The sequence below is a fragment of the Marmota flaviventris genome, chromosome 3, assembly GCF_047511675.1.
Source record: "Marmota flaviventris isolate mMarFla1 chromosome 3, mMarFla1.hap1, whole genome shotgun sequence".
Taxonomy (NCBI): domain Eukaryota; kingdom Metazoa; phylum Chordata; class Mammalia; order Rodentia; family Sciuridae; genus Marmota; species Marmota flaviventris.
In genome coordinates, this window is record NC_092500.1 from 70749715 (window position 1) to 70771275 (window position 21561).

The 21561-nt window shown below is 39.1% G+C and overlaps 1 protein-coding gene across 4 annotated transcripts in view; it reads right to left on the minus strand.

Moving 5' to 3' along the window:
* The window catches only part of Ano6 (anoctamin 6), a 191987-nt gene that overhangs the window by 26539 nt on the left and 143887 nt on the right, over nt 1-21561 (minus strand). For all 4 annotated transcript variants that reach the window (XM_071609945.1, XM_071609946.1, XM_071609944.1 and 1 more), the window contains 6 exons: nt 16371-16513; nt 14120-14197; nt 9466-9691; nt 8269-8438; nt 7819-7916; nt 8-138 (listed from right to left, as the gene is read on the minus strand). In XM_071609945.1, coding sequence (XP_071466046.1) covers nt 8-138; nt 7819-7916; nt 8269-8438; nt 9466-9691; nt 14120-14197; nt 16371-16513 — 846 coding nt within the window. The remainder of the gene's footprint in view (nt 1-7; nt 139-7818; nt 7917-8268; nt 8439-9465; nt 9692-14119; nt 14198-16370; nt 16514-21561) is intronic.

The following is a 21561-nucleotide window of genomic DNA, read 5'->3' on the forward strand; positions in this document are numbered from 1 at the left end:
AACTTACTCATTTCAAGATACTCATAAAATAATCCCAGCTTGCCCATGGGCTGCAGATGGTAATCCTGTTCCCATCGTGGGGTTTTCTTTTCTGATCCTGAAACACTGTGGTACCGTCCAATTAGATTCATGATCCAGCTGCCAAAAAGATCAATTATAATTAGATTATTATTAGATGAAGGTCATAAAAGTATTTCACTGCAATTTGAAATCTGAACATGTATTCTTCCCAAGAAATTGATTTCTTGTTTGAATATTAAATTTCTTTTTATTTCTGTCTTCCTACTCCCCAAATATTTATCAAAATTGTAACTGGCTGCTTTTCCTCCGTGTTTTCATGTGGGAGGTTTAAAAAGATATTTTTCTTCATTTGATTAACTTCAGTTTTTTCTTGTTTTTTTTTTACTTCCTCTCTTATTCATAATGGTCTTTCCAATATGGAAATCATCATTGAAAGTAAACAAAGTAAAAGACAGAATATGTGAGTTGGCAATAAGTGCTATGGAGAAAAATAAACCAGGACCAGGACTGTTTTCAGGGAGGACTGGTGTGGTGGAGGATAACCGGAGTGATATTTGAACAAGGACACGGGGGAGGTGGAGGGTAAAGCAGCAGAGGCAAGAGCTTCCTGAAAGAGAAACAGTGACTACAGACACCCAGAGTCAGGAGCAGACCCCCACCTTGGAATACAGCACGGAGGAGGCTCCTGTGGTCCAAGGTTAGTGGGAAACGGGGCCTTTGGTTTGGGAGCTGGGGGTCTAAGAGATCTCCACTCTGAGCTTTTGGATGGTTTTAATTCTGAGGGAAGTAGGGAGCCACTGAAGGGCACTAAGCAGAAAAGTGACAAACTGACATTAGATAATATAGCTCTCATTAGATAATATGGGACTACACAGTAAGCTGAACAATTTAAGGACCTGAGACGTGCAATGCCCTGTTGAGGTCATATGCAGAGCTAGGAGAAGCAGCTCTGCCTACTACAGGAGTCCACCTTCACAGAGCCTTTCCTCTTAGATGTCATGTTTTTCTTTCTGAAAGCCTTGTGGCCCAGATAAACGCTTTCCCACTTTTAATGGCAATTTTTTTTAAAAAAATATTTATTTTAGTTGTAGGTATACACAATAAACTTTGTTATTTTTATGTGGTGCCGAGGATCAAACCCAGAGCCTCACGTGTGCTAGGTGAGCGCTTTACCACTGAGCCACAATCCCAGCCCTTTAATGGCAATTTGCCCTGAAAAGAAATCTTAGATGACAGTACAATGAGGTGTGCACCTAGTATAAAGAACCATTGTCCCCTCCAGCCACAGCCAGCTTGTGGTTTACTTGTGGAGTTCATCAGAGGAGGCGCCGTAACAAGAAGCAACTTCAAGTACACATAGAACATCTGGCTAAGCTTTGGCTGATTAAACAACAGGTTTGTGTGAATTTCAAATTCTGACAAAGGGGAGGCCTCTTGGGACTATAAAAAGTTGCTGCAAGAAACCACACAGACCATAATGCTCTTCCTCGTGAGTACACACTGCTCACACACACGAGCCAGACTAAGACAGGACTGAGGTGGCTCTCAGCGCTGGGATTCCCACTGCCACTCATCCCAGCGGTAATTCGGCCTGCACACTCCCCAGGCCCTCCTCAGGGGAGATGCTGTGCCATGGAACATGGCCCTGGCTTCACAATCTTTCCCCATTTGTATTTCATTGATAAAATCATGGAGGCAATAGGGAGCTGAAGAAAGTGGAAGAGATTTGACTCTGATAATCCTGAATCTGAACCCATATTCATCGCTTACTAGCTATATTTACTTTGGAAAAGTTAAAAGAAAATAAGGTGATACTTCCATCATGTTTGGTGGGATGCTTGCACCCCTCTGGTGTAATATAAAATAGAGTGGCCACTTTGTTCTCAGTTCTTGGAGTATTTACAAAGGAGTGGACTTGCTAGGTACTGTGGTGGTTCTATGCAATCAGTCCGGTGGTTCCCCCCAAAACTGAACAGTTATTCAAACACTTACACATCAATATTCTTAGCAGCACTATTCACAATAGCCAAAAGGTGGAACCAACCCAAATGTTCATCAGTGGCTGAGTGGGCCAATTAAACACCGATTCGATGGAATAATATTCAGCCATGAAAAGGGATGAAGTAATGCTATACCATTCTCAAAAGAATTATTCTAGGTGAAAGAAGCTAGATGAACAAGTAACATATTGTATGATTGCATTTGTACTAAATGGTAGACCAGGCAACTTCATTAAGACAGCAAGCAGATTAGTGGCTGTCAGGGTTGGGTGGGGGGATGAGGAATGAGCAGGTACCAAATTACTTTTGGAGTGAGGAAAATGCTTTAGAAATGGAGGTGATGGCTGCAATAAGTTTGTGAATGTTCTTGATACCACTGAAATGTAGAACTGGTGAGTTTTATTTGTTTTTGTGTGTGAATTTTAAATGATAACATAAAATTCCTTTAATTTCATGTGGATGTTGCTACAAATAAAATAATTCATACTTAAATATTAAAAAAAGGAAGGTGATAAAACATATATTGTCCAGGGCTGCTGTCAGGATTAAATGATTCAAAACAGGTCAAGGCTTTAAAACATTTCCTAACACGCCCATGCCCCCTGTATGGGATTTCCTGTTGTCCATCACAGGCCACATTGGCTGAAGCCCACTGAATATCTGGCCTCCATCACTGGGAATCTTGGCTTGGGTATGCTTGGCCACCTGGACCAGTGGTTCTCATTTCAGTACTCAGAAGAGGGATGTGGAATGCTTGCTAACAGTGCAGCTTCCTGTACCTAAAGCCAGGGAACTGAGGCATGTCCCGGGATCTACAGTTTTACACCCATCCCAGGGACCTTGTAACACAGCCAGTTCTGAGATCCACATATGCCCACCATCCTTCATGACACCTAATCTCAAGGTTTTTTGGTTTAGTTTTTTAATTGATTTATTTTTTGCTCTCCCTCCCTTCCAACCTCAGTCTCCTGAGTCTTCTCCATGTCCCCAGAGAAGCAGATATTTCTCTGTATGGCCCCAAATCCATCATCATTTGGACTCAGATGAAGCTTTTATCTTGTTGCATTACTAACTCATCTGGTGCTTTCATCCCTACTGTTCTGTCTCCCCACTCATCACCGATCAGATGACGGGTATTTCCAACTAGTTTTCTTTTCTAGCTACACACTCTGAGCCTCTTGGTCAGCTGAACTACTCATATGTAGAAGCTTCTACCCACTGTTTCCCTGAATCTTTTGGGTTTTCTAGTGAACTGTATCTCTAATACTGGGTTTCAATCTTGACTACCTACACATGAGAATCACTTATAGAACTTTTAAAAATAGCCAGAGGGGAGAAGATCTGGTATAAGGCTAGAAGTAGGGCAGTGGTTACAAAAGAATTTTTTAAAAAATTTTCTATGTATGTTAACCTAAACTCATTATAATAATCTGCCCTTTACTTAGTACTTATGTTTGTGATGCACCTTATACCTTTTTATTGGACTTTTCTTTATTATAATTAACCCACCTACTAAACATAGTTATCTATTCTGTTTAGAACATTCTATAGTGTTCCTACTTACTAAACTTCAAAGACAAGCATCCCTTACTATCTGAATCTATTTCAGGCCTGAGTTCACTGTTCTTGAACTTAAAGGGTAACTATGGGTAGTGAAGGCTACCTGCATTTAGTCTCCTCTGATTGTATGTCTCTGGAGCATCCTATAGCTAGATCACATCTTGCAAAAGGATAACTTTTCCTATGATGTTTCATTTCTCTTATTAGTGGTGAATACTTATTGTAGAAAATATGGAAAGGAAGAAAATTATAATCATCCACCATCTAAACATCAAAAGACACTAATGCCATATGCATTTTGGATGTTTAATTATTTTCCTCAACATGTTATAAAAATTTTTCAGAGTAATTTGCTTAACATAGGAATTGTACTAACTTTTTTTTTTTCCAAGTACAGAATAAAGCAAATTCCCAGGAATGTCTCAAAGAAGTGGTGCTTAGAAGGCCAAAGGGCTCTGAGTTTGCCTCAAATGCTTCAAGTACAGAGCATCAGTAAACCACAGAACACTTATCCATCTGATGGTTCATGCCAAGTGCCAGTCCATGTATGGGAGACCCCATAGGGAACGTGGCCACAGTGCCAGATATGCTATTTCTCTGGTTCCAATTTTCCTAGTCAAATATATTTCACTATTTTCCTTTTGACATATTAACTTGACATGAAAACAGCTGGTGACTTAGAAAGGAAAGAAAAGCCTTATGTCTATTTTTGGGGTGGGTGTAATCCTGGGAAGCAAGGATGACTGTTATATCGTTGACATGCTAGGATTTTGTACAAATAATTGTAAGGAGAATCCTAGAACTTACACAAAGGAGAAGCCCAAGTCACTCTAATTTGGCTAACACTTGGCATTCCCAGCTTTTAAACGAAGGAGGAAATCATTTAAAACATACTAAAGAAATACTTTAGATCAGCAGTAGAAATATCTAAAGGTCACTGTAATTTTTAACAATGGACCTACGTAAAATGAAAATATAAACAGGCCATACAGACTATAAATCATCTTTTATTTAAAAACATCCCATGTGAACAAATTTCATTTTGTATGAATTTCTCAATACTAAGTTTAGGAAATCTACATTTTCAAATTGGAGAATAGTTCACTACTGAACAATTAATTATCAAAACTCGGAGTTAAATAATTAATATGCTTGGCTTAGAAAATGCTTTTTAATAATGTAAGAATAAGTTAAGACTTTATTTTTTATATTTATTTTCACATAGAAACAAACACAGTATTATTTGTGCATGACCTACTTTTACTTATCTGGAAAAATCTGAATATTAACTGAATGAAAGTAAGGGTTGTTTTCTGCACAGTAGGATTATAAAATATTAATTTCACAGTTAAAGCCAGAATCCCTTTCTGGGGAAGGTGAGATATTTTTGTTTAGAGAAAGACTCTGGTGGTTCACCCTGAAGATGGTGGAGGAAGAAATCCAGAAGGATGCACTGAAACCCAGTGTCAGTTAGCACTGCCCAGGAGGATGGACGGAAACCTGACTGGGGGCAGTGGGGAGAAGGAAGAAAGTTCAGGAGTGGAGGAACAGGAGAGGGAGTTGTATGTGATGGGGGAGATAGAGCAGAATGACAGTAGGCTGGAGAAAAAGTATGGTAAGTTTAAGGCCTTGGTTGCAGAGTGGTATAAGGACTTTTTAAAAAGCTTCTTCACAGCAAAACAAACAATCAAAAGCATGAAGAGAGAGACTATAGAATGGGAGAAAATCTTTAACACCTTATCTGAGGTACAGATGGCAATTTTCAGGATATACAAAGAACTCAAAAAGCTTAATACACATACACCAACAAATAGGCAAAGGAACTAAACAGATACTTCTCAATAAGAAACATGAATGGTCAACAAATATATGAAAAAGTTGTTCAACATCTGAGATTTCTCCTTATTCTAACCAGAATGGTAATTATCAAGTAACCATGTTGGCAAGGATGTGGGGAAAAAAGTACACTAATACATTGCTAGTGAGACTGCAAATTGGTGCAGCCATTCTGGAAAACAGTATGAAAATGCCTCAAAAATCTAGGAATGGAACCACCATTTGACCCAGTTACATCACTCCTTGGTATCTATTCAAAGGAGATAAAATTGGCATACTACAGTGACACAGCCACATCAATGTTTACAGGAGCACAATTCATAATAGCTAAGCTATGGAACCAAAGTAGATACCTATCAATAGATGAATGCATAAAGAAATTGTATATATACCCAATGGAATGTTACTCAGCCATAAATAAGAATGAGTTTATGACATTTGTTGGTAAGTGGATGGATCTGGAGACTATCATGCTAAGTAAAAAAATCCAGTCCCCCCAAAGCAAAGGTCAAATGTTTTGATATGTGGATGCTAACAAACAACAAGGAAGAGGGGTAAGAGTAGAAGTTCAGTGGATTAGGCAAAGGGAAATGAATGGAAGGGATGTGAACAGGAAAGACAGTGGAATGAATCTGACATAAATTTCCTGTGTGCATATATGAATACACCACAGTGAATCTCAACATCATGTACATCCATAAGACTGGGATTCTAATTAGAATAAGGTACATTCCATGTTGGTATAAATGGTAAAATCTATTTTGATATATTTATACTATCATGTATAACTAAGAAAAATAAAAAATTAAAAAAGGGGGAGGTTTATTAAATTTCAAAGTGAGTTTCTGCCTTCATTCACTAAACATCAGTAAAGCATACTTGTTGGAAGTGACTTTGGAAGATACTAGGGAGAGGGCTGTGCATACTCTCCATTTGGGTTGGCATGGAATAGAGAAAGGTACAATACATAGGAAGGAAGACAGAAGAGAGATCTAAAGTTTTAGAAGAGCAGAAATTACCTTGGAAAAATAAGTGTGAGGGAGAATAATGGTCCTTCCAAAAACATTACCCTCCTAATCCACAAAATATATGTATGTGTCAAGTTCCCTGGTTAAGGTAATCAGCTGACTTTGACACAGGGAGATCATCCTAGATGATCCTGGGGATCCAATATAATCACAAGGGTCATTAAAAGAAGAGGAGAGAGGCAGGAGGGGAATAGGATAGAGAGGAAGAGGGAGCCGCAGAAGTCAGACAGGAAACACTGCTGGCTTTGTGGATGGAGAAAAGAGGTCACAAGCCAAGAGATGTGTTGCCTTTCTAGAAAAGGCAGAGAAAGAGATTTACCTGAGACTTGGGTAAGAAACATCCCTGCCAACACCTTGATTTTAGCTTAGATGGCTGACTTCACAGACTATAATAACTTTATGTCATTTTAATCAATTTTGTGGCAATCTATTGCAGCAGCAAAAGGAAATGAGTAGAATAGGCTCCCTGAAATTCTCAGAGAATGCAGATGAACTTTGCTGTTTGTGGATGGCACTTCAGTGAAAATTTAGGACAGCGCGATTTGAGCTAAACGTCTTCAGTATAGCTGTAGCTTGTTCTCATTTTCTTGAGGGGGAAAAAAACCCAGTTAAGTCAAAACCTTTGTGATTATTATTTTGAACAATTATCTCTTAAAGCATTATAGGTGTATCCCTGTGCCTTAGGAAGACAAAGAGAACTTCTTTATTTTTTGATGTCCTGGGGGTTGAACCCAGAGCTTCAAGGTATAGCAGGCAGGCCCTCAACCACAGAGCTACACCCCAGCCCTGAACACCTCTCCTTGAAAGCACAAGAGTTTGCAGACATACTGTCCTGGAATGGAATCCTATAGTAACTTCTTATTGCCCCTGCGAACTTGGGTAAAATATTTAATCTCTTTAAGCTATGAATTTTCACTGCAAAAGGAAGATAAAATGAGAACAGTTTAAAAATTAAATGAGAGAAAAATATAAAGCATTTTAGTAACTGGCACTAATAATTCAACAAATCACTATTTAATGACTTTAAAACATACATAAAGGGAAGGGAGGAGGCTGCTGTGAAAAGGTGGGGTAATGCATAGTTCACACTCTAAGGAAGGGCTTCGCTCTGTGGCTGACTAATCACAGCCTCTATGACAGTTTAAACTGTAGCAGGTGGGCTTTTCTTAAACAAGGAAGAAAGTTTTACATACTTATTAAACATTTGATACATATAAACTGTTGGATTATCATGCCCAAAGACCTTTAGTAATAGATTCTAATCCATTTTAGAGGTGGACATGCAGCTATGTGACTGTTGATAAATTATTTCATCACGTGGGCTGACAGACCTTCTGCCTGTTACCCAAGAAGCGACACTATCTAATACTCACGGAAGCAAGACTTCTTGTATGTTATTCCAGATTGCTTTTCCACCCATGATTATTGTCAGTTGAGTAGTTAGTTCAAGGAGACAGCCACCTGGGTCACACTGGAATGTTAAAAAGAAAATCTCATTTAGATTATAGATGGGTTTAACTGGGAAGATAACCAGTAATTTTATTTTTCTGATATTCTGTTTAGGCTAAAAACATCTTAAAAAAAAAACAATGAGGAGAGCTTGGGTTGTGGTTCAGTGGTAGAGCGCTTGCCTAGCACATGTGAGGCCCTCCCTGGGTTTGATCCTCAGTACCACATAAGGTTAAATAAATAAAATCAAGGTACTGTGATCATCTGCAACTAAAAAAATACATATATTAAAAAAACGAGAAAACTGTTTTTAGGTAACTGAGAAAACATGAAGCAGCTTAAACTGTAAAAAGAATACAATTCTATTTTCATACCTCTTCATTTCTGTACTTTCCCAGCCAATACACTGGGTCTCCTGGGTAGCCTACGAATTTCCCCTTAAAGAATGCTATGTAGAAGCATGAAGAATAGTAGTTGACAAACTGGAATAAGAACATCTTCATGGTTAGGCTGTTCTCATAATCAGTCTGAGTCCTTGGGAGTTCTGTCGTTAAAACAAAACAGACAAGAGATTTTAAAATTGTGAACAGCTTTGAAACTCTAATCCAAAACACTCATACATGAGTTAACATGTTGGGGGAAAAAATACAATTCACACTGTTTTCATTTAAGCTGTTTTCAATTCCTTAATATAGCCACCGTGTTAATTCCAAGTTTACACATTGTTATAAGACTTCTCACCACAGAATGCAATATCTCACGTGACAAAATGTGTGTGTACGTACACATCAGCTTTTTTTTTCAATGATTTCTTAAAATTCACAAGTACTATGTTATCAAATGGACGAGGACTATCTCAGCTCTAAACTAATAGAACATTACTTTTTAATTGCCTGCTGAGTAATCATCTTTTGTCTTCCTGAATTGCTGTAAGGTAGGTCTGCTGAACACAACCACAAAACAAGGGGCATGTGGGGAACACAAAACAGGTCATCCTTCTAGTTTGGAATCTACATCAGTCTGACTGAATGAACTAAGTGGTCATCGAAGGACCCAGATATATGCAGGGTGTGGAAAGCACTTAACTCTGACCACTATGCAGCTGCCTGGGATACAAGCCAGGGGGAAGAAACACTTATTTCAAAATGCCAAGCATTATATTAATATGAACAGCACAGGGGAAGACAGCAGCAGTGCGATTGCTTGTCCTCTCCACAATGAACGTATTTGCTACTGGGACCATGACCTTATTCCACTTATTTGCAATAAAGAGACTATTTACTTTCAACAATAGAGTACATGATCTAATGTAATTGAAAATATTATTCAGCACTGATCTGTTTACACAGAGCTTGGACAGTATCATTATACTGTCTTTGCTTTGTCCCTCTTACTAATACAAAGCTGTTGATAATTCTTTTCCCATACAGGCTAGAGAAAATATGTTTATGCTTGAAATTTTCTAAAAATTGTAACCTCCAGGAATTGAAATGGATAAGAGATTCAGTCTCTATTTTTAGCAAGGTTCTAAAAATGTCCCAGAAATTGCCTGAGCTAGGGCAGGACCTTACCAAAATTAGTAATCATGATGGCCACTTTTTCATATATAGTGTTCAGAATCATGATGATGATAAAGCTGATGATGGATGCAGTGATGGACGTGGCTGTCTGTGGAGTCAGGTACTTCTGGATTGGGTCTGTCCCATTGACAGTACTGGGAAGTTTTGCAGAAAATACAATAAACACTGAGAGCCTATAGACAATGATTCCAATAACTGAAGCGATGATCAACAGGATCTGAAAGCACAAAAAACAGCAGCATGAGACTCACCAGTGATCAGATTTTTACTATTAAAAACTGGCATATTATTTACAAGGTACGTGTGTAAAGTGAAATAAATTTCACAAGTGCCACAAGAGGAGGAAAGTAGGGCATGAGAAAGGGAAAGGAATGATGAACATAGAAAGTGAGTATACCCACATATAAGATGTTAACGGGCTGAACGAGATAGCGCACCCCTGTAATCCCAGCGGCTAATGAGGCTGAGACAGGAGAATCGCAAGTTCAAAGCCAGCCTCAGCAACGGTGAGGTGTATGCGACTCAATGAAACCCTGTCTCTAAATAAAATATAAAATAGGGCTGGGGATATGGCTCAATGGATGAGTGCCCCTGAGTTCAATCCCTGGTACCCCCCCAAAAAAAATGTTAACAGGAGAATGTGCACAGGAGTGAAAGGGGATATGAGAACTTGCTGTAGTTTCTACATAATTTTCTATAAACCTAAAAATTGCTCTAGAAAAAAGTCTATTAAAAAGAGTGTTCCCATCAGACAGCATAAAACTGGAATAACTAGTGGCATGTTAAGGTAGAAGGAAAAAGTGTCTGATCATAGAACCAGTGAAAACATCCCTTCTGGGGCTGGGGTTGTGGCTCAGCGGTAGAGCGCTCACCTAGTACATGTGAGGCCCTGGGTTTGATCCTCACACAAAAATAAAAGAAAGGTATTATATCCAACTACAACTAAAAAATATTAAAAAATTCTATAATTAATGAATGGCTTAAGTTAGAAATTTGTGGGGTTTTGCTAGTAATAGTCCATTAAGAAGATGTGATTTCTTCCAACAGAGAACCTGTCACCAGCTCAAAGGTAAACAGGTACTATCTTCTGTTTTAAACATAGAATCAAGGGAGGTTCTGGACAGGCCATGAAGCTGGCCCAGAGGTGCCCTGCATGAACTGTCTCTGCCTACAAAAGCTCCTTGGGCTTTCCCTAGTCGGGTTTCAAACTGGCAGTTGTTCATGACTGCATTGCCACAGATTTTTTTCACTGCTGCTCTGAATTTCTGACTTAGTCCAGCATCGATGCAGGTATCTGAAGCACACTTTATACATAAAAGCATTTTGCTTTCTCAGTAAGTTGATTTTCTCTGGTCACTGAATAATGTACATTAAAGGCCCCATGAATTTTCTCCTAACTTGATACCTTTCCAACAATGTCTAATACTGTGTATCTTTAAACTGTTTTCCATACATCTGTTTTATTGGATAGATTCCAGAATCATGTCTGCTTATGATGCATGTCCCCAAAGAGAAAAGACAGAGAATGGAAACTTCAGGACCAAATAAATCATGTTACAATGTAGGCAGTAACGAAGGGAGTGACTATAGGATGGTTCTGGAGCCAGACTCCTGCATGCGAACCTCAGCTTTGCCACTACCTCAACGACCTAATACAGATTCACCGCTGGGGCTTCAGTTTCCTCATCTGTGCAATGTGCATAATATAGCACCCAGCTTGTAGACTTGTGGAGGATGCAGTGAGTTACTACAGGTAAAAACACTTTGAACATTAAGCCCAGACACAGGAAAAGCACTACAGAAATATTACCTATGATGACAGTGACCAAAGTGTTAAGATGTTTTTCTTATGTTTTAAGCAATAATCCACTTACAGAGAAGATATTATCCTTTATTTCATGAGTTAAGACTTAACTGTGAAGGAATCAAAAAATTAGTAATCATGATGGTCACTTTTCTACATGTAGTGTTCAGAAACTCATGAAATAAATGAGATTTTTGTGTGTATGTATATAAAAAATTAGCTAAGGCTGAGAAGTAGAGAAGATGTTGAGTCTCCCTTGCTCAGCACAACACATACAGGCCATTCAAATATTACGTAGTTCTAAAAATCACCTCTATAAGTATTTTGATAATTATCAAGTAATTCTAACAGCAGTCTATAAGTGCCCACTATTTACCTCAGCACATGTGTATTGGGTGACTCCTCATAATAGACCTCTGCAGTAGGTAGTATTATCTGTCTCTATGGATGAGGAAACAGAGGCTAGCAGAGAGTAAGCATTTTGTTCAAGATTAAGCATCTAGGGAGTGAAGGAACTGGGATTCCCTAAGACTCCAAAAACCCACTGACCACTACATGGTACCTCCTCCCCTGTGGCTTATGAAAGGAATTCTAACTCATTCCAGAGCTTGTACAAAGTTGATATGTTTCCATACTTCTTCAGGATTAATATGTTCAATATTTCTTCATAGGAGTGGGGAAGCCTTTTGTTCTCCTTCAAGTTTTTTACTTAGCTTTTCTGATTCTAGCTTTAATACACTTCAGTTTGTGTTTGCTGTAGAAAATCTGAAAGTACCCTGTAGTGGACACTTGCTTTTGCTGGCCTGGACCTGTTCACTGTCCTAGAAGAGAACCCAGATCATGCTGTGGGGGGACTAACCCTACTCTATCAGCCCTGGGGTGTGTGTAGGATTGACCCCACAGTGCTCCAGAGTCAGATTCTGCTTGGTTTGAGAAAAACATGTCCCCCTCCCACTGGCCATAGCCACTGATTCAGGGATTGATATATAACCCAGTAAGAGCCACTCTGTGTGAGGAGACAACTTTAGTGTCCATGGGAAGAAGCAGCTTCCTTTATCCACAGAGGAGCCACTAAAAAGACCCCTCCCCTCTACAATGTGGGATCTGAAATGCTGCAGTCATTTTGCCACCATAAGGCGGTACCTTGACCCAGCACACTGGCAAGTCACCTGAGACAGAAGGAAGACAGAACAAAACATAGACTCTGATGCTATTTGGGCAGCAGTAGCTCCCCTGACTAAAGCCACACTTCCAACTTGGAATTTTCAGCTCGAGAACCAATGAATCCCACCTTCCCCCATTTTGTTTCGTTTAAACCAGCTGGAGATTGATTTTTGTCACCTACAATTGAAAGACTTAACTATAAAAACAGGAAAATTCACCTACTCTTCACATATGGGCATAATTCTTTCAGAACTATGCACTGTTTGCATATTTCAAACCACTTTACATATTTTATCCTTTGTTCAAACTTATCATAAACCATAGGCATTTTTATGTATCATAAAATATTTCCATGAGTGTGCTTTTACATGACCGTACAATATTCTAGATGGTGGGTTTGAAGGTAGGACACCTGGTTGAGATATATATTCACATGTGAATGTGTGTATAAAATGTTGTGATAGATGTCTGAAAAAATCTTACTTTACTTGCCATTTTGAAGTATTTGTTGATTACAAGTTTCTAAAATCTAAATTAATGAATTGAAGTATGAGTATTCTGGGGACTCTTGATACAGATGGCCTCACAGCTTACTAGGAAGGCTGAAGCAATGTAAAACCCAGGACCCCAACATGAGAGTGAGTGATTCTGCACATCATCCTTACAGACTCTTAGCCTTCTTTGAGAGGCAAAATACTGTATCTCATTTTAATGTGTACCGATTTAATTACTATTGGGTTTTAATAATGTAGTTACTAAAGAAAAATAATCAATGTTCTCTCTTTTGCTACTAGATTTGTGTGTTCTCTGGATTCTGTGTATTAGAGGTATTAACACTGTGCCCCCTTCACAAATATATCTTCTGGTGTTTTGTTGAAATTTGTATGAAAATCTTTAGATATTTTCCTCTAAAACTTCTTTATATTTTAACATTTTTAAAAAGTGTTTTGGGAACTTATTATAGTGTGTGGTTCAAAATATGGCTTTAACCTTCCTCCAATAGTTAATAAGTATCCTATTACCATTTATTGCATAATCTCTACTTATCCCATGGATTTATAATGTCTCCCTTCCGATATATTAAATTACTGATACCAGAACCTATTTCTGGGCTTCATGTCCTATCCTCTAATCTGCTTTTCTTGAGCCAATAAAACTCCCACTAATTTATATTACTAGTATGTTTTTATGAATAATAAATCCAAAACTAATTTAATAAGTTCTGGCATTATAGAAACACTGTCCTTTCATCTAAAATTATTTTTTTTTTAAGACTTCTTTCATGTCTTCCAGTAGGTTTTTTTTTAAAGTTCCTATTCTCTTTCTGCTAAGGATATCCCTCAACATTTTATTTTAGTTGTTGACATTGAAAGTCAGAATTCTTAATGCCTCCCATTTGGTCTCTTTACTAGAAACTGGAAAATACTGAACCACTGGCCTGATTTAAACAAATGAGGAAGAAGGAATTAGAAGAACCGGTGAGAACAGGTAGGATAGTCTGAAACCTTCAGAGTCACTCCAGGTGGTAGCTAAGCTGTCCCTACAAGTATCTCTCATGAGGCCACATAGTTTCTAGGCTTCAGTTTCCTTGGTATTTAATATTAGACACTGAAAAATGTTATGTAATAAATTACTCAAAAAAAAAAAAGTGTGTGTGAGAGACAGACAAATTCTTACCCAGAAAAGGACAGCACTTGCACAGAGGGTTATCCTTATACACTTTCCCCAGGCAGTGAAAGGAATACGCTCTTCTTCCTAATAAAAAAAGAAAGTTAAGGGGGATTACTTTTCTCCAAATCTGTCGGTAAATCTTAATTTTTAAAATAGACTATGCTTATGAATCAATTTATGATAACAGACACACAACAAGGCATGTGCAGTGTTTATTTTTATAACCGTGTTTGGAAAATGTAAGCATGAGTAATAAACTGTTTTCCTGCTATGACCTGTACTTAGGAATCTAGGCACCTGTCAGTGCCAAGCCATAAAGCTGAAATTGCTGGGCTTGTCTTGGATTTTGAAAATGACTGATGACAGCGCAGAGCCCAGGAAGAAAAAAAGTATCTATAAATACTAGGTATCCAGTAAGTGTTTCTTGGTTGAGGTTGAGCTTTATATATTAATATGATGAATTTTTAGAGAGCTTCCATTTTATACTTAAAAAAATTTTTTTTAGTTGTAGATGGACACAATACCCTTATTTATTTTTATGTGGTGCTGAGGATTGAACCTGGTGCCTCACATGTGCTAGGTAAGTGCTTTACACTGAGCCACAGTCGCAAACTCTCCATTTTATACTTGATAAGAATAAATTTAGATTCTTAAGACAAGAAATCAATATTCCTCATGATTTACCTGGATTATAAAAGCACCAACAGTATAATAATAGCTGCAAATACTCACATGGTGTGCACTCTGTGCTAGATACTATTTAAAGTGGGTTTTACACACAAACTCAAATTACTTCTGACCACAGTGATACAGAAGTAACTCTATTATCCCCATTTTATAGATGAGGAAACTTAGGTACAGAGAAGTTAAGTAATTTGTCCCAGATCACCCAACTAGCAAGTTGCTGTGTTCATGCCAGGATTCAGGCAGTCTCATTCCTGAGACTTCACCACTGGACCATAGCCTCTCTAAACCAGTGCAGGATACACTGACAACAAAAATAAAAGGAGGAAGAAATATAAAGGAAAGAGAAGTTTCAATTGCAATTTCTTAACAAGCAACATTTCAGTGGAAATTTGACTTGTTATATTGTTGGTGATTTTAAATATAAAATTGATAGATTTAAATGACCACATTGTCATTAGTATTTTTCAATCTTGCTGATACTCTAAAGGTTTTATTTTTCAGCATCCACTTTATGAACATCTAATTTTGTCTAAGTATCAGCTTTCCTTTCTGAATATATAATCTTTCAACACATACTTTGACCCGTCTTCTCTAGTAAACGGCAGTAACTATTCATAACCGGGATTATTTGAAGCTTGTTACATTGTAAGAGACAAATGTCACCTTCTATTCATAACTGAACCTCATTTTTTTTTCCCATTTATAAGATGAGGAGGTTGAACTGCTCCCTCCAGTCCCTTTTAGTGCCAACATTCTGTAAATCTCTGATTCAATTTATGAAATCTATAGTTGGATGTTCTCAGCTGCTCCTGGTGAAAGCATTTTCTTCCCAAGAGCTATTTGTATTCTGAACCTGCTGTCCTAATGCTGATGACTGCAAGCACAATCAGCTCTAAATTTCCTGTGTTGATGGAAAGAAGCAATAATGCAGAAGACTCAAAAATCACTTTCCAAGAGCTTTGGCATATATTCAGAGAGATCTATAGTTTTATTTTTTATCTCTGCAGCAGTAGTGATAGTAGCGAATCTACCTCACCAATGATATAAAATGCCTAACAAGGGACCGAACGTGGCTGAACCTCAATAAATGTTTCTCTTCCTCATTCATCCTTTTTTCTGTGCATGTCCCAACCAGAAGGTGGAGTAGAAACACTAAGGCTTAGTGCAAGATGAAGGGGTGGCTAAGTTAGGATGAATAAAGGACTATAATGAAGTGCATGTGAAAAAATGAGAAACAACTATCAAATCCAAAGCACCTTTCCTGTCACACATCTGTCAGTCTAATTTCCTTTTGGCATTTTAAACTTTATTACAAAAGAAAGGACAATATTTGTCCCCTATATTCACTGTTCCAAGTATCTTCATCCGGCTGAGCATCAGAATCAATTATAGGAGCTTCAAAAAAAAAAAAAAAAACTCTATGTCCAAAACACACCCAGGGTACTAAGTACTGCCAGAATATGAGGTGATAGAACTCAGGCATCAATATTTTTAAAACTCCTCAGGTGATTTCAGTGCATAGCCACTGCAGTAAACAGACTAAACTGCATTTAAACGGCATCTCCCTTACCTGGGTAATCTCGTTTATTACCACGTGAGTACACTGTGCTTCGTATTCTGGCCGGGGTTGTTCTTCCTGCTGTAACTCAACAGTGTCCCATTCATACTCAAGTTCTGCCTGGCGCCGCTTCCAGAACTCCAAAAATAAGGTAACTAATGAAGGAAGAGAACAGGATCATGTGGATCCTCGATGATGAGTGATGTTTAAGAAATCCATACTGAATAATATTAGTTACCCATAACACTTTGTTATAAACAGAATATAATTTATAGGTGATACTGGTATTTAAAAGTAAAAAAAAAATTTTTTTACAGAAAACAATAATTTACACAAATTATGAAGCTGACTAGCTTATGGGAAAGGTATTAGGAGGGCAGCTGCTAATGCTCTAATACCAGCACTTTATTGACCACTAAAAACACAAATAATATTGTAATTCAAAAGCAGTTCATGATCCATCCTTCAATCTGCTTTTTCCTACATCCCTTTCTCTCTCGATTCCTCCCTTCCTATGAGGTTGGGGGAGAAAGGAATGTGTAGTACTCTCCAAATAAGTTAATATAATATTCTTCCATGTGGAAAGCTAATTTTCTCTGAATTTTGTATAAGTATGAACAAATTTTTCGGAATCATTTTTCAGAATTTGTAACTCAAAATACTAAATAAAAACATTAAATGTCAATTGAAGATGCAGTTTCAGGGTAAATTTCCTTGGCCCTTTCTGACTGCTACCCTTAAGTGCTTCCTGTACAGAAATTCTGAAATTACCACTGTTCTAATCACAAATACTTTTCAATTGTTGACTATTTGCAGAGAATAAAGAGAAACAAGACAGTCCCTCTTAAAGGAGCTTCTAGGTGCATGGGTGTGACAGGTGCTGTAGACTCTTCAGAGGGCCATGACAAAGGTGAGTACAGTTAGAATATCTGTCCTTTCTAGGAGAGGGACCATTGTATTGAGCCTTGGGATGACTGAGCTGAGTGGATGAAGGTGGTGGTAGGTGGAGAGTTGAAGCCCCTTCCCATCAAGGAGCTGGAGCTGCACATGAAAAGGTAAGGAGGAGCTGGGCATGGTGAAGCACACCTGTAATCCTAGTGAGGTTGAAGCAAGAGGATAGCAAGTTCAAGGCTAGCCTCAGCAACTTAGTAAGACCTTCAGCAACATAGTGAGATCTGCTCTCAAAATAATAAAAAGGATTGGGGATATAGTACTAAAGGGCCCCTGGGTTCAAATCCCAGTACAAAAACAAGACAATGAGGCCAGAATCCCAGGACCAATGGTCGGGTTTTAAATGTTGGGTGTGACACCAAAGGTAGGCAGCCAGGTGGGAGAACTGCTGGGGTGCATTTCAAAGGGCTCTGTGTACCTGAAAGAGTTGGGATCTGAACCTAAAGGGACAGAGACACAGAAGGTGGTCTAGAGTGAAATTGAAGGCAGGGAGACTGGCTGGCAGGCACATGATAAGGCAGCATATTTGAGGGATCCTGAGCAGGCTGACAGGAGGCAGGCAGAGAGAAGGGGCAGGAAGAGGTCAAGGATGCCAGCCAGGCTTCTGGCTTGTGCGGTATCTTTTATTCTACTTCACAAGTGCAGTGAGAGGAGCAAATCTAGGAAGGAAGACAGTTGGTTCTGATATGACCAGGTGTCTGTGGGCTGCTTCTGGAGAAGAGTCCAGTAGGCAGATGTCCAATCTAAAATGTAGGGGAAGATCTGGGTGGAATCAGGAATCTTGTTTTTTGAGTGTCAATTGCAGCCCGACTCTGAGTGGATGCAATCACTAAATGAGGTGTACATTGAGTGGTGATTCTCACCCTGGCTGCACATGAGAAGCATTTGGGGAGCTTGTTAAAAAAAAAAAAAATGAAGCCCAGGTACCCCAACCCTGAGATTCTGACTTAACTGGTCTGGAATGGGGCCTAAGAATAGTGAGGGAGGGAGGGAAAGAGAGGGAGAGAATGTGTATCCTGTGTGTGTGTGTGTAAACTCTAACAAGCAGGCTGGGTTGAGAACCACTGGAGGGGAGGGTGAAGAGGCTGGAATGCAGTCCTGCAGCCTGAGACGCAGGAGGAAGTCTTGGGATGTGGCTGTGAGGAGCACAACTCTGTGTTCTCCATGGTAAAGACAACTGAAACACTTCCCAACAGTGTTTTTTGACTCCTACTTTCCAAGTTAGAGTAGAAATAACCTTGAGTTGGAATCGGGCTCAAATTTGTTGAGTGTCGGTGTAAAAAACAATGGCTCCATCACTGAGAAGCTTCCTAGGTACTGTGCCCTTGTCCCTGTTCAGGAGGAAATGAGGTGAGTATCTACCTCTTTGTCATGGGGATAATTACCTAATGCCCTAAAGGTTTTTAGGTACATGGAGCTGTGACTGGTTGGTCTTGCTGCCCACCTGACCCAAGCTGGCCTCAGGTGAGAGAGATGCCCCAAAGAGACCCCTGTTGGGAGATATGAACTGCCACTGAGCCAACACTCCATGGGCCACATATGAAGCAGCATGACATATGCCTTCCACTTACTAAAGCCCCCTACCCTCTGCATTTCCTAGTAAACACTTATCTCCTCCATCAAACAGAAGACCCCTGCTTTAATTGACCCATGTATTCTGCTACCATTGCATATACCTCCACTCCCGAAGTTCTTTCAACTCTGTCCCCAAACCACAACTATGAAATCATTTCAGTGATCAGGTACATTCTCTCAAAAAAGGCACACTTAATTCCTTATGTCAACCCCTCTTCTGACCTTCAAATCTGCTTCTAGATTTACTGTATTTCATCTCCATGAGAATGTCACCTTCATTAGGGCAGGGATTTTGTTCACATCAGAAGTACTAGCGCCCAGTAGGCACTTAACGGATGAATGCACTAAATGAATAAACTGAAGGAAATAATTCTGAACACTGGAGGCATCCCACCATTGCAGAACCATCCAGTCAGAGCACCCAGTTGATGCCCACTGCTCCCCTCTCTGCACAGCTGTCCACCACTCTCTGTTCTGCCATTCTACTTGGGCCCTCCAGTCCACCATGTACCCAGCAAGAAGCCTGGGTAACCTGAGACGAAGAACATACCATGGAGAATCTGACAGTTTCCTGGAGAGTCATAGTCAGTTCTTAGCACCTGGATGCTGGGCCAAGTCCAGGGTAGACAGAATGCAGGAAACACCATATGCCCTCTCCTGTCTCACAGACATATTCAAAGAATATAACTATTGGTTTAAAGAGAATTGTGATTAAGGACACCAAAATCCTGTTGCACTCTGGCACTTTCTTTGGTTTGAGTGCCAGAAGCTTGGTCCTCAGTGTGGTGATGTTGGGAGGTGGTGGGACCTTCAACAGATAGAGCCTAGTAGGAAGTGATGAGGGCATGTGACTCCTGTCCTTGGGAGGAATTAAGTAATTTCCATGGGACTCCATGTAGTTGCCAAGAGAGTGGGTTGTTATAAAAGAGCAACATTGGTTTTGTTTCACATGGTAGATGGCATCATAGCAGGAGCATTGAGGAAGGGAGAGATTGATCTGGTGACACAGCCAAGGTGACCTCACCAAAGCCAAGCAGATGTTAGTGCTGTGCTCTTGAATATGTAAAACTGTGAACTAAATAAACCTCTTTTCTTTATACTTTATCCAGCATCAGACATTTTGTTATAGAAATGGAAAACTAATATGGCACCAAGGCATCTATAGGCATAAATTAAACAAACTGGTACTGATTTCATAAACTTATTAAAATTATACTGGAAGACTATTTTTTTAAATTCCTGTTATAGAAAGAAGGGGCTGTATCTATGTCAGATGAGGTATAGCCAAGAATATAGATTCAACATTAAGTCATTCCCATTTTTCATAGCTCCAAACATAATGCAACTAATTCAATTAAAATAAAAGATTTCTGTGTCTTTCTAAAAGCTTGTACAAATTTGTTAATATACACTGTATTTTGTCAATGATCTAAATTATTTGCAGAGCTCTTTGTTATCATTTTCTGTCTATGGGGCCTCAGGTAATTTGCTTGAGTGTCATTTTCTTCATCTTTAAAAATCCTGTCATTTATGCAGTGTCCATCTAGCAATAGTAAGAACAGGAGATGATTCGTGAAAATAAACTTAGATTTTCTCATTTAAAAAACACACAAGCAATTCTTTTCAAAAGTAAGAAGAGAATAGTGGATGCTCTTTTCCCTCCTGCATGAACTTATGTATAAGGGACACAAAGGCTGAGGTTTACTAAATCCTGAACTTTAGAAGCCATTCTGTCTAGTAAGTGATTAAGATGCAATGTCAGCAAGATTTGGCAAAAAATGATGAGTTGTTAGCAAATTCCCAACTTGAAGGCAAACCCTTCAAGGGAATTTTGGTTCCTCATTTCACTTGCAGCCTAGGAGTCTCTGGGGTCTGTGGAAGGTACTGGTCACTCAGTACACTCACTCGGTACTTTGGAGTACTACTGGGCCATATCAGTGCTGACCCACAATGCCTTGTGTCCCAGACAGGATTTCCTGTTCTGCATCTTCTGTTCTCTCTCTCTGCAATAAAATAACTAGTAGAACTCCAAAAGGGAGCCCTGCATGGCAAACCCACACCGCCAGGAGGCTCTAGTTAATGAGACAGTTAAAAATTCTTGAACCAACGTATAATAAGAGGGAAGATTGTCTGGGTCTTGGGAATCAAAAACAGGTTTTCCTTTTAGTCATGATTTTAGTTCATCTAAAGAAACATACATTAGATGAAGCAGACACCTGTCCACAAAAGAGGGGTTCGGGTAATCTAGCATTGGTGGTGTCACGTCCTTCAATGTATAAGGACAAGAGAGATGCTCAGGTCGATGGGAGGGTTCTGGTTGCTATAATAGTTTGCTGCTGAAGGAAGGTCCAGGATATCTTAAGAGGTCTTCAAATTATTCAGACCTTGTTACTCACAAAAGCTTAAAGGCAGATTAGCTTGCTCAGTCTTTATCATATGTTCCTAACTTTAAGGTCAGAAGATTAAAAATTACATTTTTAGACTTTTAAAGCTAGGATTCTGGAAGTGACTTTGAAGATGCTGATCAGATGCATCTGAATCGCTGAAATCAGAAACCAAGTGGTGTGGTGGTATATACCTGTAATACCAGTGGCTCAGGAGGCTGAGGCGGGAGGATCGCAAGTTCAAAGCCAGCCTCAGTAACTTAGACCTTAAGCAACTCAGCCAGATCCTGTCT